The 11,004-nt window shown below is 38.9% G+C and overlaps 1 protein-coding gene and 1 long non-coding RNA gene across 3 annotated transcripts; one reads left to right on the top strand and one right to left on the bottom strand.

Moving 5' to 3' along the window:
* Positions 1–5,351: 5,351 nt before the first annotated feature.
* On the top strand, positions 5,352–8,672 carry LOC136247701 (protein NLRC3-like). The gene is made up of 4 exons (XM_066039530.1): positions 5,352–5,426; positions 5,477–5,596; positions 6,000–6,257; positions 6,304–8,672. The coding sequence occupies exons 2-4, from the start codon at positions 5,548–5,550 to the stop codon at positions 8,586–8,588; spliced, it is 2,592 nt and encodes an 863-aa protein (XP_065895602.1). The 5' UTR covers positions 5,352–5,426; positions 5,477–5,547; the 3' UTR covers positions 8,589–8,672.
* Positions 5,815–10,072, bottom strand: LOC136247714 (uncharacterized). Of its 2 annotated transcripts, none has more exons than XR_010697721.1 (10): positions 9,522–10,072; positions 7,928–8,107; positions 7,694–7,839; positions 7,433–7,645; positions 7,286–7,360; positions 7,145–7,238; positions 6,985–7,074; positions 6,711–6,935; positions 6,446–6,653; positions 5,815–6,396 (listed from the first exon to the last, which is right to left on the bottom strand). It is a non-coding gene; the product is annotated as an uncharacterized lncRNA (long non-coding RNA). The 2 variants fall into 2 exon arrangements; XR_010697720.1 differs by having other exon boundaries at positions 6,446–6,935; positions 7,433–7,528; positions 7,581–7,645.
* Between the last annotated feature and the right edge of the window lie 932 nt (positions 10,073–11,004).

The following is an 11,004-nucleotide window of genomic DNA, read 5'->3' as shown; positions in this document are numbered from 1 at the left end:
AAAATATTTGCATATTATCGAAAAAATTCCAATAATTTTTTGAATGCCTCTTTCTTAGTGAAGGAAGGGACTAACAATAAAAACCTGGATATCATCTTATTTGCCTGCTCATGAGGAGTTGGAAAATCTTTGTTTCGCTGCAGTAGACCCAAGGATACGCAAGTTATGAACGTTTTCTTACGTCACATTGAAGTGATAGTACGTGATTGATTTTTCTTCACGAATTTCACCTTTGTATGCAGTGAAGAAAGGTGCTAGAAGGACAAACATACCTAGTACATAATTTCCCAATCCATGGCGAACATGATGTTGAAACATTCAGCACAGTACATCAATCCGTTCGTACGTTAGTTACAACTGTTTTAGTAAGCACCTGTAATTCATTTACCCAGTCACGGTATCTAACTTATTTAGACTATGGTTTAAAGTACATACCTTTATAGCCAGAGCATGAGTGTGGGGTGAAACAGCAATGCAGAACAACAGCCTAAAGTCCACAAAAATAATTATTCAACCGGTAACCAGAACAACGGCTAGAACTACAGTAGATACATTGTTTAGCATGTCTACTACTTGTCCAGAATTATTTGTGGAACACGGAGATGAAGAGTATTACAGTATTATCAAGTAGTGCAGTGTGCCTTTCTGTTATAATTATTGATCATGTACAAAATTGTGGGTTACTATGTGAACATGTGTAGGTGACTACGTGAGCATGTCAGTTGACTAAGTGATTTAGTAAATGAGCCATACCATAGTCTAAACTAGTATATTAAAAATTATGAATTTAAAAATGAAGTAGGGATCCAATCGATAAAAAGTAGTGAAACAAAAGATGAACAATAGTAGCTATTACAGTATAGCTCAGTGGGAAATCCCTACTTTGGCATTGAACACACAATAATTGTTACACCATGCCAAAGTAGGGATTTCCCACTGAGCTATGCTGTAATAACTACCATTGTTCATCTCTTGTTTCACTACTTTTTATCGCTTGGATCCCTACTTCATTTTTAAATTCATAATTTTCAATATACTAGTCTGTTTAGTTTTTTGGTAAAGCATACAGCTATAAATGTGTGACTGTTCTATTAGGGTGACTGCTGTATTAGAGTATCTCGAGTCAGCCTACAAAAGATGTGTGCTTGCCCAAAAAGGTGTGTTCATCGTAGTTTTGATCGATCGAGACCATGCCCCTTTTAAACTAGCTGTATTTGTGACCACACACCTTCAGGTTGGCAGGCTGATTTGAGGTACTCTAGTCTAATAATCGATACATCGATATATGTAGAATAAAGAATGGGCGTGATCTTGTGACCTATCGTGGAGTACAGGTACCTCCGTACAGTAGCGTACTCAAAGCACCTTAAATAATTTTGTGGCATCTATTATGCTGCTTAAAGAAAGTGTTGATATGGAAAATTAACGCCTCGATATGGTTTCGTTGGATGAAGAAGACAAGCAGCCTGATTGAAGATAAAAGAAAAGACAAGGCGCACAGGGTGTACAATCGTCGGAACCCCAAAAGGCACATCCCACCGGTGAGTTTGTTGTTGTATAACGTAAAATGGTGACCATGCGCTACTTCATTTGGGCTCTAGGCTTGCGACTGTGGTCAGTGAGTGAGGCAGTGATGCTAAAATTGGAGATTTTGGCAAAATTTTATATCCGGCCACCTGTAAGTGTTTTGTTGTATTTAATGCTGTTTTATGTATTATATGGACCAGTACTATTCCGTAAAGGAGGTTTTCGCCGCATACAATGTCTGTAGGATGATTTTTAAAGGCGGAATTTTGGGTGGCGTGCGAAACATTCACCACGATCCCTACTTAAACGGTACAACCGTACCATTTGATAGTGTCAAGCTAACACCATCCTGGTTATATTATAAGAGGATATTAACATAATTATTGTATAGTAGTAGGATCTGCTCAGGGGCAGGTTGTACTGCTAATAGCAAATATATAGTCTATCTAACATTCAATGTACACATGGTTTGGATGAAGAGGTACACTTAAACAACTACTTCTCATCTTGTTATAAAGGCCATACAATGAAAGTCTAAATCAGCTGATATACTGACTACAAGAGTAATATGTGTGTACCACTTTCACACCTCAGATCAAAGGAAAGCCAGTGCATATGTAATAGTTAGACTTCAGACCACAGGGGTCTAAGTAATTTAGTAACCCGATGGCCATGTGTCGTGGTGCCTGAGCGAAGCGAAGGCACTACTACAGGGCCTGAGGGTTACTAAATTACTTAGACCCCTGTGGTCTGAAGTCTAAGTTATTTAGACCCTTTATGTAGTTGTTGTACCTTAACCTTGTTGACAGCTGCTTGTAACAGAGAAATGTAGCATTCATTAGTAGAAACAAGCCATTATTCCACCCGTAACGGGTTTAAAAGTAATTTTCAGGTGGCGATGCGTTGCCAACGCTACCAGTCCGGGTGCGCGTAATAAACATGAAAAGGTTCTAAGTAAACATGAAAAGGGTCTAAGTAAACATGAAAAGGGTCTAAGTAACTTAGACACCTCCAAAATTCACCAAATTCACCACCAAAAGGGTCTAAATATCACATAGTGCACTGGCTCAACATGTTAATGAGATAGACACACTGCCTTAACGAGATATACGCTGCGTATATCTCGTTTAAGGCAGTGTGTAGAGTAACTTACCTAATATCAGACGGGCTCCAAAATCGGACGTGATTACTTGAGCTACAACAGGAATTTTTGAACAACTTACATGTCTTCAGATAGTTCAAGGCTGTGGAACTAGTATCAGCTTTCTCGGCTCCTTTGTCTGATGGCAGAAGACCTGCAAAGTCATTTCCTATTAATACGTATAATCCAGAAAAAGTCAATTCACAGACACCCAGTTTACAAATCACATTTACATCCAATCAACAGTTTTATATCTTCACATTGTAGAGTAACTTATCTACTTTCTAAATATTCCCAGTTTATTTAATCAAATCCTTTAAATCACGAATTAAAAATCAAATAAAATGAGACATCAGCAAATCTTGTCCGATCAACCAGATGGTTACGATTACTTCGTATGTGACTTCTTTGTTGATAGGTAACTACTACTGTCAGTATTGTGATTAGGGCTGAGCGATATTATCGTTTTAACAATATATCGTGATATTTTGAGAGTATCGATATCGCAATATTTTGTTATTAACTATCGTGATATCATGCCTGTACATTACTGTCATTAAAAATCCACTTGTTATGCAGTACTTGGCTAAGAATCCTTGTAAGTGATAAAGCCCACCCACTTGGTTATCCCTGTAGAAAGGTGTGAACACCATAACATAACCTCAAAGCATGTGTTACAATAACTGTTACTGTAAACAAGGATGATAATGGCTAGTTTGATACTACCTTTAAAGACTTCCTGCAGGAATGCTGAGCTATAAACTATGTAGATTGACTTATTTGTATCGTGAACTATTCAGTATCGTGAATAGTGGCTTTAGTATCGATCATGATACTAAAATAGCAGTATCGCTCAGCCCTAATTGTGATGTGAGGAAGTTTTGACTATCATTTGTTTGGTGTCTATAGACAATAAACCTGTTTTTGAAGACCAAAATCAGGCCTAAATGATGCAGCGACAGGAAACCTACCTCACCAATCAAACTACCAACATTTTAGGTGAAGGCTTACTCAGAGGAAAGTTGAACTCCAGTATTACGATAAAAGATCAAGGCTACAGAGAGTTAAAACTTCTAATTTTAGATATTTTGACAAATTTCCACTCCAAAAAAGGCAATGGAATTTAATGCCACTGCAGCTATATTCAAGTGAGAGTTAGTCCAACAAGTAACAGCAGTTAGCAAAAGATGTCAATTTTCACATTGGTAGCTACTCTATAAATGGTGTGGATAGTCTGGTACTAGTCAACTGGACCTGTAATGAATATACTGACTATTTATGAAGGATCAATTCCTTATATAGTCATTTCAGTTACCATATACCAACATGTGGTCTAAGTGTGTGATGTACGTGACCACTAAATGAAACAAAACTAAACAAAGAGCTGGCTAATGAAGTGATCTGACATACCCACCTTATAACTTTCTCACTTCTCAAATACCACTTTTACACAGTCTAGTTAACTATCAAAGTTCCTGGCTGCATGACAGTCCATCTTTATGAAATGATGGATATCACAAAATCATAATTAAAATCACATATCAATCATTGATTTCAAAGAAATTATTATGATTGTGAAATTTCGTACACCCTTTGAAAAGTGATGGACTCCTCAGCTGCAACTGAAATGATTGATATGTCTATACGTGAGAGAGAGACATCTTATTTGCTAAGACAATAAATAATATAATATAATTACAGGGTTTAACTCAGGTGTACCATGCACTGGGTGGACAGTACAGGAACCCCGGCAAGACTTAAATTATTAAATTACAATACAAAAATAATATGTCATGTAGAAAAGTTCACGACATCCCAGTCCGGGGAGGCTCTAGAATTAAAAATCCTGTATGAGCAGGAGACAGCAATGCGAGCATCCTGCTCAAACAGTGATCTTACGGTCTTTCAATCTAGTCTCATTGTAGACCAGACCAACTTATTTATTTTATGTGTGGGTGGGGAATAAGTGGTCTTGTACACTACCAATGGAATTTCTGTGTCGTGTTACATTCACTACTGAGCAACATATTTTGTAGTATATCACAGCACCTAAAGTGTAAGAAGAGAATGGCTTCATCAATCAACACCCACAGTAGAGCTGGTGGAACACTACACAGATTGGAAGTGTACAAGACCACTTTTCCCCCAAAAGAAAAAAGTCGGTCTGATCTACATGAGACCCTAACGTCAATCATGTTCTTTTATTAAATCTTTATAACTTAAATTATGCCCTAATAAGGTAATGCACCTATCAATGTCAAGCCCCACCCCACCCAGTACGGGCTATGTGGGGCGTTAGGAGGGGATTTGAACTTAAATTTTGCCCCCAGGGGTGGGGAATTTGAACAAGCGCTCTATAGTAGCATAGATCCTTTACAGTAGGTTTATACGTGAAGCGCGAGAGCACACGTGATAAAACCGCAGCACATCGTGTACCTTTGCCACTGTGGCTTCTGTTTTTACAACACGTTGGTTCTCAAATCCCCTTCCTATCCCCACCTCATAGGGTGGGACTATGTGGGGATTTGACCTGATAATTCACCCCCAGGTAGGGGAATTTGACTTTCCACTTGATCAAATCCCCACTATATCCCCACCCTCCCCGTACTGGGGGGGGTGGGGCTTAACATTGATAGGTGCATAATGATCGATATCATAGTCCATCCACACTCCTACACAAACAATTCCACTACTCACCACAACTTCCGCCTTTTGTTCACTTTCTCCTTCATCATGATCCTTCTTGTAGTACGATAAGGTTAGTACTCGTTAAGTTCACTACTTTGTTTTAATGAACGTGTCGTGTAGCGAACCCGACGATACGACCTCAATAACTGCCTTGTCACATCTTGGGCACAACCAGCCTGCGACCGGTGACAATGGCGTCAACCTCATCTTCAACGGATACAGTTCCCAGCGGAAAAACCAGTAAGATATAGATTCAACTGTCAACCACAGCGTAAGGAAAAGAAGCCTCATAACTGGAGAATTAATTTCAAGCTTAGCGCCTACTAGTGATTGGAGGCGCTTATTACCTTGCGAGAAAGTTTTTAAGGTGGCACAAATTTTTCATGCTTCATGCCCGCGGGCGCCCCTGCTGGCATATTATTACTATACTAAAAGGATAACATTCATATTTTTACAATTTAGAGATACATGTCAATATTTGTCCACAGGCTGCTGGGCCCAGGCCTGGTTTGTAAACCCACGAACACTTTGTAACACAAACTACATCTGTTGTTTGTTGAAAAATATTAACTACATACATGTAAATTCAATCTGTATTGTACAAAATGACAATGAAATAGTGTAATAACATTCAATACTATAGGGGAGGACAGGCCTGAGGCACATGACATGTCCAAGTTTGTTGTTCAAAAGTGTGCACCAAATTGGAGGGAGCTAGGTGAAGCCCTAGGAATGTCACCAGAGATACTCAACATCATCCATACTGACTATCCTAACAGTTGTGAGGAGAGGTGTAAAGTGATGTTAAGGAGATGGTTACAACAAGATCCCTCAGCAACATGGGGTAAACTGGTTGATGCTATCCATTCCTCTACTCCATCAACATCCATCACTACTGGAGGTACTAGACTATTAGAGTTGTCACAATTGTAGTATGTATTGTATAGGTACAGTGGTCTCCCAGTTGTCTCGTCATGTGAAGGGAGTCTACAAGCAGACAAGGTTTGATGTTGGGAAGGACACTTGGCCTCCTGAACAACCTAAAGATTTCACTCCAGTTGTGTTAGTACATTATGAAGAACAACGTACCATGAAAGATGTCAACATCATCACTAAAGCAGTCCACACTGGTCACATCAGTGATGTCATCTCTGCTGCTAGTAGTCAACCAGTAACCAAACGTCATCAACTAGACAGTCATCAACCATTGAGAGAGGCTCTTCAAACTAGCAAGGTGACAAGAAATGTTGCTGACATACTGAAGCCTTTTGATCAGTGCGATGATCCACAAACAATCCTAATAGAAGGTGCTCCAGGTATTGGGAAATCAATACTGATGAAACACATTTCTTACTGTTGGGCTGAGGGAGAAGTGATGAAGAAGATTCAACTGGTGTTGTTGATCTGTCTCAGGGATCCTGGTGTTCAAAAGATGGCTTCACTCCAAGATCTCCTTCAGTCTTTCTGTGAACGCAACATTGATCCCGCTAAGATTATACAGTGTGTTGAATCTGTCTCTCAGGACAATGGCAGGACAGTTAGTATCCTCCTTGATGGCTATGATGAATTCCCTGAAGGTCTGAGGGAGAACAGTTTAATAGCTGACATCATAAATCGTAAAGTGTTACCTGAGTGTGGGTTGATAGTGTCATCTCGTCCTCATGCTTCACAACACCTCCATAACAAGGCCACTCTCAGAGTTGACATTCTGGGTTTTACTGAAACAGAACGACAACACTTCATTCAACAATCACTGAAGACACAACCTCACAAAATACCACAACTCACTGACTATCTCCATCATCACACCACCATCAATAGCCTTTGCTTCACGCCTTTCCATCTTATTGTTCTACTGTTCCTCTTTAAGAAGGGATATCCCCTACCAAACAATTCTACTGAATTGTACAAGCTATTCATTAGCCTTACCATCTGCCGACACCTTGCCAAATATGGTAACACTGTCACGCAGCCTATCACAGATCTCAACAATCTTCCAGATCCCTGTGGAAAGATAATACAACAATTATCAAAGCTTTCTCTACAAGCATTAAATAACAATCAACTAATAATCACCTTGGAGCAAATCAAGTCTGTCTGTCCACAGCTGGAGGCCATACCAGGAGCCATCAATGGCTTCGGTCTCTTACAAGTCGTAGAACACATAGACATCTTCAATGCAACGAAAACGTTCAATTTTATCCACTTTTCAGTACAGGAATACCTCGCGGCTCACTATGTCGCCAACCTCCCACTCGACGAAGAGCGGTCCATCCTCGAAGAGTATTTCTGGAGCGATATCCATTACAACATGTTCAACCACTACGTTACACTTACAAAAGGACAACGTCCATCATTCAAGCTGTTTCTTCGTAGTGGAAACGAGGCGATCACCATCGACGATAAATTCCTCAAAGATGAGCTACAGCGTCTTCGCTTATACAGAATCCTCTACGAGGCTGGCGATATTTCAACTTGTAAAACTATCGAGGAAAAGTTTACTGATAAAAAAATCTACCTATCAGACTCTCTATCACCTAATAACTTAGAAGATCTAACAACATTACTAACCTGCTCGTCCTGTAGAAACTGGAAGATGATTAATTTGTACAGCTGCCATATTCAAGATTACGGACTCCAATTACTACACCGTAGTCTACACCATTCCAACATCACAATAGATTACCTCAGGTTGGGCAACAATGACCTTTCTTCATCCTCAGACAGCTCCCTCAGTGATATCATCATCACCTGTAAGGTGAAAGTGTTGGGTATTAGCTATAACAAAGCTGTTGGGGAAACACCACACTTCTTCACCACCACACTAACACATCCTTCATGTGTGATAGAGGGACTGTACATGTACAATAACAACTACTCCACCACAAGACCAGTCATGGAGTTGTTCTCTTCACTGAGGGAGAACAAGACAGTGAAGGTGCTGGGGATTAATAGTAACAACATTTCTGATGATGAGTGTGGTGTGATCTGTGATGTGCTGTGTGTGAACCATACCCTGAGGTGGCTGTATATGAGTGATAACCCAATTACTGGACAAGCCTCACAACTGATCCTGGATGCCCTCAAGAACAATAATACATTAGAACTGCTATGGCTACCCTCCTACTACCCTGAGGACATCAAGAAGGAGATTACATCACTACAACAAGTTGTTAATGAGAAGAGAAGAAGACAAGGATGTGACGTAAAGCTGGGAATTGAGTTTTGGTGATTGTAGAACATTTCTTGTGTTATTACTAAATTGTATTTACCCGCCATTATTGTTATTATTTGATTAAATTAGTTGATTAGATGTTTTGTGGTTAACGAGACATGTTCACTACACCCTCAGGGTACTTCCCTCATTATTAATGATTAGCTGGTTGGTAATGAAACAAGAAACAATCAACTTTACATTGGGCTAGTTGTATTTTAGTGATCAAGATGATGAACTGTGATCAAGTTGATAATCAACAAGATCAATACGATGATCAACGAGATCAAGATGACAATTGATCTAATATAATACGAGTCAATAGTTAGTTTGATTAGTTTCAAGTACTACTAACTAGTTGGGTATTATTTAAACTAAGTAGTTGTCATGGTAACACTCAACAGGTGTAATCCTCTGAAGACAACACTACCAAATACTGCTCAGCTTGGTTATTGTGGAGTTGTAAATTTTTACGAAACAGCTAAAATAGCCTCCATCATAATTATGTGTCTGAAATATGATACACAAATGATTTCTCCGTATTTCTTTGGATACTACAGTAATGTTACCAAAGTTTAAAATGCAGAATGTTTAGCCAAAACCAGGAATTTTAGTCAGTGACAATATTTTTGAGAATTCGCAAAAATTTGGACTAAAATTGAATCATTACACTACTCATCCTAAATCATTGTTCATTATACGAGTATTAGTTGTATTTGTCCTATGGCAACTCTCAAACACATTCTTTAAAAAAACGAAAAACTCTTATTAAACACATCAAGAATTAATTTTTAAAAATTTAAGCTAGCCACAACTTTCAGTTTCTTCGCCCTCTTGTTAACTGTGTTACCACTGAGACACAATTCCAAACTTAAACAAGTAATTGTTTCATTAACAACTGACTATCACCCTTCACCCTCAAAGTGTAATACTAAACAATTAGCTACTCACCTTAATGTGTTCAAACAAACAACAATTATACTATCACTACTAACACTAGTCTAACTAATAGACCTAATAGTAATAATGAACAATACCTCCAACAAGTATTATGTAGTAAAACTCCACAAACTTGTACAATACTACCTAACTATACACTTTAGAAAGTTTCTAGAACAAATTTTCAACTTTTTATCCTCTTAAACACTTGCTATGTCACTAGACTAAACTAAACACTCAACTTTCACCAACGTAGTAACGAAAATGAAATCCAGCTGGTTTGTGTTGCTAAGCCCGCTCAAATAAAACTAGTATGACCGGTTAGACCAGTTTAAATAAATTACGTCACGAACATATACGGCTATGCGCGCACGCGTGCGCTCGTCCAATAATGAAGTATTTAGTCACACATTTTTAAAACACTCTAATAGAACGTTCACCAATCTGTCGGTATAATTATTAGTCTAACGTTAGCATGTAATTGGAGGGGAACGGAAGATTGCTTGGTAACTCTAGACCTAGGCCTGTAGTAGGAATCTAAGAGATCACGTGATACTGTAAGAAAGATTGTCTTCATGGTCTCGAAAGAGAACCCATGCAGGTAGTATGTGTTCATCAGCGAAAACACATTGAGCTATGGTCTATACAGACGTGTTATAGACGTATAAACTGCAATATGTGGCGAAATGGAAATCAAGAGTAACCCCTTCAAATGTATATATTTTTAACTATAGCGGCTATAAATTATGTGCTAACTGACAGTATAAAGGCAGTAGAAGCTGTACAGGTGTAACTACATCATATAGACCATCAGAAGATATAAACAGTAAAGGGAAGGATAGTAAGGGGAAGGGATGATCTCTTCTAAGTGTCAATGAGAAATGGTCAAACTATCACACAAGAATTCACACTATATAAACTAAAGAAATTGTAACTATATATAGTCCAGTCATAGAATATGTCATGTTTGTAAGTAATGTAATTCTTGTTGGGCTGCTAATACAACTTAACTGCAGTGGTTTACCAACGCATAAAGTTGAAGCAACTAAAATCGAAATATACTCTAATAGAACAGTCAACTACTATATGATTAATCTATATAAGCAGGTTCCATAGGCGGCGGAAAGGGGGGGGCTAGGGGGCTAAAGCCCCCCCTCGGTCTGCGGAGGGGGGGCTTAGCCCCCCCTCAGAATGATATCATACCGAAATTATCTTTCTTGGAGTGGGGCTGAAAACCGTGATAAAGATCGAGATACTCTAATAGAGCAGTCACTCTAATAAAGTAGTCAGTGTGTAGCTAGCTATGAAAGGATTTTTATGTAGTTTATCAGCTAGAAATGGTAGCTGGTGAAGTGAAAAGCTCTTGTCAGTTGGTTGCGACCTTTTTTTTTTTTTTTTTTTTTGGTCTCACCTTACCAAACTATAGAAATAAGTCTGGGTCAGCCCAGCCCCCCCTCATATCAACTACTTCCTCCGCCGCTGGCAGGTTCCTCTT

The sequence above is a fragment of the Dysidea avara genome, chromosome 2, assembly GCF_963678975.1.
Source record: "Dysidea avara chromosome 2, odDysAvar1.4, whole genome shotgun sequence".
In the NCBI taxonomy this organism is placed as follows: domain Eukaryota; kingdom Metazoa; phylum Porifera; class Demospongiae; order Dictyoceratida; family Dysideidae; genus Dysidea; species Dysidea avara.
This window is presented reverse-complemented; position numbering and strand designations above follow the sequence as displayed.

What these genes read in the sequence shown, in the direction of transcription:
- LOC136247701 (XM_066039530.1), top strand. Translation starts at nt 5,548, where the DNA reads ATGGCGTCAACCTCATCTTCAACGGATACAGTTCCCAGCGGAAAAACC. An exon ending in AGTTCCCAGCGGAAAAACCA is followed by an intron (nt 5,597 to 5,999) that starts GTAAGATATAGA and finishes TCAATACTATAG; the next exon opens with GGGAGGACAGGCCTGAGGCA. An exon ending in AACATCCATCACTACTGGAG is followed by an intron (nt 6,258 to 6,303) that starts GTACTAGACTAT and finishes TGTATTGTATAG; the next exon opens with GTACAGTGGTCTCCCAGTTG.